The following is a 4,878-nucleotide window of genomic DNA, read 5'->3' as shown; positions in this document are numbered from 1 at the left end:
TTAAAACAACTAAAAACATAAGCTATGCAGAAGCAGTTAAAAATGTGAAGGAACAGAAAACAAGAGAGATTGAACAAACAGTGAGTCAAACTACACAGCAAAGCAAAGCACAGACTGAAGATAAAGTCACAGTACCAGTGGAAAAACTAATATTACTCATAGCATATTAGCTTACTGGCAGAGATGCCACATTCCATATGGCGGACGTGATTACTATCGCTGCAAAGGGCGGACCCGCTCCATGAGGCGTCTACATATTAATGTCTATGGTTGGCTTAGACTAGTTATTAGAGTGGCTCAGTTTTCCCCTTGCTCAGATTTGATTCTGAAAAATGCTGTTCTAAACTTTTCCTGCTCCTGGTCCTACCATTGTAAACAAAAAAAGAAAAAAGATCCTTCCACCCAGGAAGAGGTTTTTCGTGAACAGTTTTACTTTCGTTTAATGCAAGAAATTGGAAATCCGATAACAGTTTGGTTTATTATCTAATTTTTCATTTTGGTTCAATAAACGAAAAAGCTCGTTTCTTTGGTTTTTTGTTTAAAACGAAGGAAAAAAAAACGCCTTAAGGTACACGGACCTACAGTGACGACAGTCCGCATTTCAACGAGGAAATGGGGCACAATGAATGTCACCGTGATCCCAAATGTAATACAGGTAAGATTTAAAACGATTTTAATGGGTTTTTCTGTTTGCTTATCTATTGATATAAAGCGTTTAGACTCCCTCCGAAAAAAGAAATTACTTTAACTTGTTTTATTTCTTTAAGTCACACGGAAGTTTAAAGTTCATCCGGACAGAGTGTAAAAGTTGTTTTTATGAGATTTCTATACATGAGTGGTTCTGCTTATTTTATGAAAAGATGACGACCTATGAAGAGAAGTAGATGTTTATTTTGGATTTGTTTTCCTTTCGTCAGGTGAAATGTACTTGAAACAGTGGCAGTAAAATGAATCGTGTTTCCGTGTTTTGACACGTCACGGCTTGTTTAACTGCCACTCCAACCCCGTGTGTTTATGTTTCGGTTGGTTTGGATTTTCTCGTTAGCAAATATTAAAGGAAAACCAATACAGGAGAGTTATTTGTCTTTTAAAGCATGTTTCAAAATGGCTGAGGACGTTTTTACATTTGATTGAAGTCAGCTACTTAATACGCTTGTATTCTATATTGCACTATATCAACAACTATTCACATACAGGACATTTTCAAAATTATCTCTTGGAAATATTCAGAGTTTTTATTTTTAAATGTATAAGTATTTTTGTCACTGTAGTGTTTGTAAATTCTATGTGTATTTATATGCTTTAATATTTTGTATTTTTAATATGTTTTAAGTCTGGTATTTTTTTAAATGCTGAATTTCATTTAATTTTTTAAAAACTGATAGATTTTAGGGGGAATATCACTAGTTTACATTCATTGGTTATTAAAAAATATATATATATGAATACTCATCACTGAATTAGTAATGTTTACTTGTGGAATGAACTACAAGAAGTTTTCACTTTGTTGTTTCTGTAGCTTTCAAAGGAGCAGAATAGTTTATGGGGACCTTAAACATAATGAATGTACCGTTTTGTGGTCATGCATGCTGCCTTAACTAAAAACTTCTCCATAAAACTGTTTTTTGTCTTGCAGATCAGTGAAGTTGGGTTTGTGTGAAAACAGACATCTGAAGTTATGGCTTGTACGTCACAGTCAGCCTTGAAATATGTTAAGAATGCCAGACCTCACCTTGTTAAAGAATTAAAGAGCCTCTCAGTGATTCTTGAGAACTTGTATCAGCAAGGAGTTCTCATTGATGAAGAGGTCAGCAAGATAAAGGCAGAGAAAGATGACTTTGATAGAACCAGAGCAATACTGGACTCAGTCACTAGAAGAGGTGAAGACGCCTGCTACAGGTTTCTAAGGATTATTGACCAGACGAGGAGGAGAACCTTAGAGAGACCAACAAATGAAGCTTCAACTGAGGATAAAAAGTTTGACCTGCACCACTGGATCAGCTGCTTTCCTTTCAAAGAAGATGCAGAAATGCAGCAAAACTACATACGAGGTAATTAAAACTACAAATAAGTAGAGAGAGAGAAACTTTATTCAACAGAATCATAGTCCACAAAGACATAACACATATATAAAAAAAACAAAAAAAAACAAACCTTATAAAGAGACTTGCATACCAATGATTCCACAGAGCCGACTGGTATCTTAGCGCACTGACAGAGGGATGTGAGAACATTACAATAAGACTGTTCAATGAGCTGCACAAACGATGCATAAACTTGTAAATCAAATTCCTCATGAGTGCTTGAAACGTTCTGACGTGCATTACAAAACATCTCACTTGCACTGCTGAACCTGGGTTTCTTTAGCAGAATTCTCAGGGAGTCGTTATAAACAACCTTATGCTTCTGCATGCTAGCTTTTTTAAATGTACACCACAAAGGAGATGTATACAAGAATGTACAGTAAGCCTTAAACAGGCTTATTTTTACCTCATCAGTATACATGTGAAACTTCCTCCCCAGAACGTTTGCCTGGACCTACAACATGCGACACTACCAATAAATGTCATCATCATCACAGAGCTGGTCTGTGATGTACTGACCCAGATATTTAGTTTTGGAACAAACATTTCACTTTAATCCCGACAGAAAAAAATCAGGGAAACAGAGTTGTTTGTCTGCTCTAGTCCTACGTATTAGTACAACAGTTTTCTTAGCATTATACTGTAAATCTAATCTTAACCCATAATCAGAGCAGATATTCAGTAACTGCTGAAAACCAGCACTGCTGGGTGCATTGTATCATTGCATATTTTTATTGCATCAAAATTTGCAACTAAACATAAAGTAACCCATCGATTGATGTGTGGTATCAAGCGTTCATAGTTCAACTGGCAGTCCAGTCCAGTTGAAATATGAGTGCTTAAAGACTAAGATTTGTCTACAACAGTTTTGTTGTTAAGATTAGCTTTCAGTTTATCATGTGTCACAGAGCCAAGCAGAAGTAAAAAAAAAGTTATTAGAAAATAATGTTTTATTTAATTTTCCAAATTTCAAATCACTAACCTTTTGATCACTTGATTATTAGTCAATCGATTAGTCACTGCAGTGATACATCTCTTAGTATTTTTTGATACCAAAATGGCAACTTCAAAGAACAAAAAGAAGCTGGAGTAGCAATAAATAATACTAATTTCTTATGAGTTCACTATGGTTCAGTATGGCATGTTCTCTGAAAACCTGTTTTGAAATGGAGCACTGAGCTACTTAGAAAGTGTTAGGACAAGTTCACATAGAGAGGGAAGGAAAAACACATATAAAACATAAAAGCTCACGTTAATGAACAATCAATGATCAAACTGGAAGGAAGTTTGAACCAAATCAGCTGCTTCTTGGTCTTAGGTCTGCTCCATTTGGAACAGTTTTAGGAATCAAGAATGCAAAAACACAATGAAATACACAAGCTTTATTCTATTTACTTTATCTCTACCCAAATGGCCTTCCTTTTTTCTTGCATTCAAAGTACATGCACAGGTTTTTTTAAAGATTAACATACAATCTCAGAGTCCGTTGTTAAAAATATGAAAGACTCTGTACAATGCAGACGTCATGCTGCAGTGAGTTTTAAACCCAGATTGAAACATCTTTAAAACTAAATGTTCGAGAAACAAATTCTGAGTGCAAGTATTTTTTATCTATCTTTTTAAAAAGTTGCAACCTGGAAAGCAAGCCAAAGTTTGATAAGACAAATGTGTTTGGAACAGGTATTTTGAAACCTGGCTTCACACCAGCATATTTAGACATACATTTATATATTTCTAGAGGTAATATAGAAAGTTTTTCCTATTGAGGCAACTATAGGAAAAACTTCAAGGAATGCAGGAAAAACATCCAGGATATTTGTGGTTTTTATCAAGTCATGGTTTAATGTTGTGACGTTTTTTGTTTTTATATCTGTGTCTCTTGCAAGAGAATACTTCTACTGATTAATTCCCAAATTATTTTAATTTATTAACCTATTGTTGCTTTTATCTTAGGTCCAAAGCCATGCTGTAAATATCAGAACAAGTTAAAATCTAAAGCAAAAAAATTATTAGAGAACTTCTGGAGGGCAAGTAAAGATCTTTTTGCAGAGAACAAGAAGCCTGATCTCTTTTATAGGGCAGTTGCATTTGATATCCAAGGAAAAATTTCTCCATCCAAAATAAAGAAAATTAAAAACAATAAAAGCAAGAAGTTACGTCCTAAAAAGTTAAGGACTTATATTCCAGAGAACAAACCTGAAATCTCCCCCAGTGACCTGCTGAAAACTGATAAAAACATCCTCCTTGTTGGGAAACCTGGTATTGGAAAGACGACTCTGAGTCATGAAATATTGAGGCTGTGGTCAGAAAGAGACAAGGAGCTGGATTACATGTTTTACGTTGACATGAGAAAATTAACCAACATCCCACCAACCATGAGTTTGGAGGATCTACTTTTCATTGCATGCAGTGAACCAGATGAGGGCAAAGATGAAGTCTTACAGGATATAAAGAGCAACTCTGATCATGTTACAGTCATTTTAGATGGAGTCACAGATTTCTCTTCATCAATTGTGGAGAAACTTGTAGAGAAAGATTTCTTACCTGATGCTAAAATCATCATTGCCTGCAGACCAGATGATGAGGAAGACCTCTGTCCTGAAGACTGGCTCAGAGTGGAGGTGAAAGGCTTCAGTGAGGAAACAATAAAGACATATTTGTCTTCAGCTCTGGGTGAAAATCACAGGAAGGTTCTGAGTAACGTGGAGCTGTTGACTCTTTGTCATGTTCCAATGTACGCACTGATGGTGGCTGCCAGCTTTTCATCTGAAGACTCTCTGCAGCCCAGAACTGT

At 35.6% G+C, this 4,878-nt stretch overlaps 1 protein-coding gene across 1 annotated transcript in view; it reads left to right on the top strand.

Moving 5' to 3' along the window:
- The first annotated feature begins 280 nt into the window (after nucleotides 1-280).
- Nucleotides 281-4,878, top strand: part of LOC103149489 (uncharacterized) — a 32,375-nt gene continuing 27,777 nt past the window's right edge. Inside the window, exons 1-3 of the mRNA XM_016679988.1 lie at nucleotides 281-655; nucleotides 1,637-2,051; nucleotides 4,038-4,876. Coding sequence (XP_016535474.1) covers nucleotides 1,679-2,051; nucleotides 4,038-4,876 — 1,212 coding nt within the window. The 5' untranslated portion in view covers nucleotides 281-655; nucleotides 1,637-1,678. The remainder of the gene's footprint in view (nucleotides 656-1,636; nucleotides 2,052-4,037; nucleotides 4,877-4,878) is intronic.

Source organism: Poecilia formosa, unplaced genomic scaffold (genome assembly GCF_000485575.1).
Source record: "Poecilia formosa unplaced genomic scaffold, Poecilia_formosa-5.1.2 Scaffold229, whole genome shotgun sequence".
Taxonomy (NCBI): domain Eukaryota; kingdom Metazoa; phylum Chordata; class Actinopteri; order Cyprinodontiformes; family Poeciliidae; genus Poecilia; species Poecilia formosa.
The sequence above is the reverse complement of the archived record's forward strand: the minus strand, read 5'-3'. Positions and strand labels throughout refer to the sequence as shown.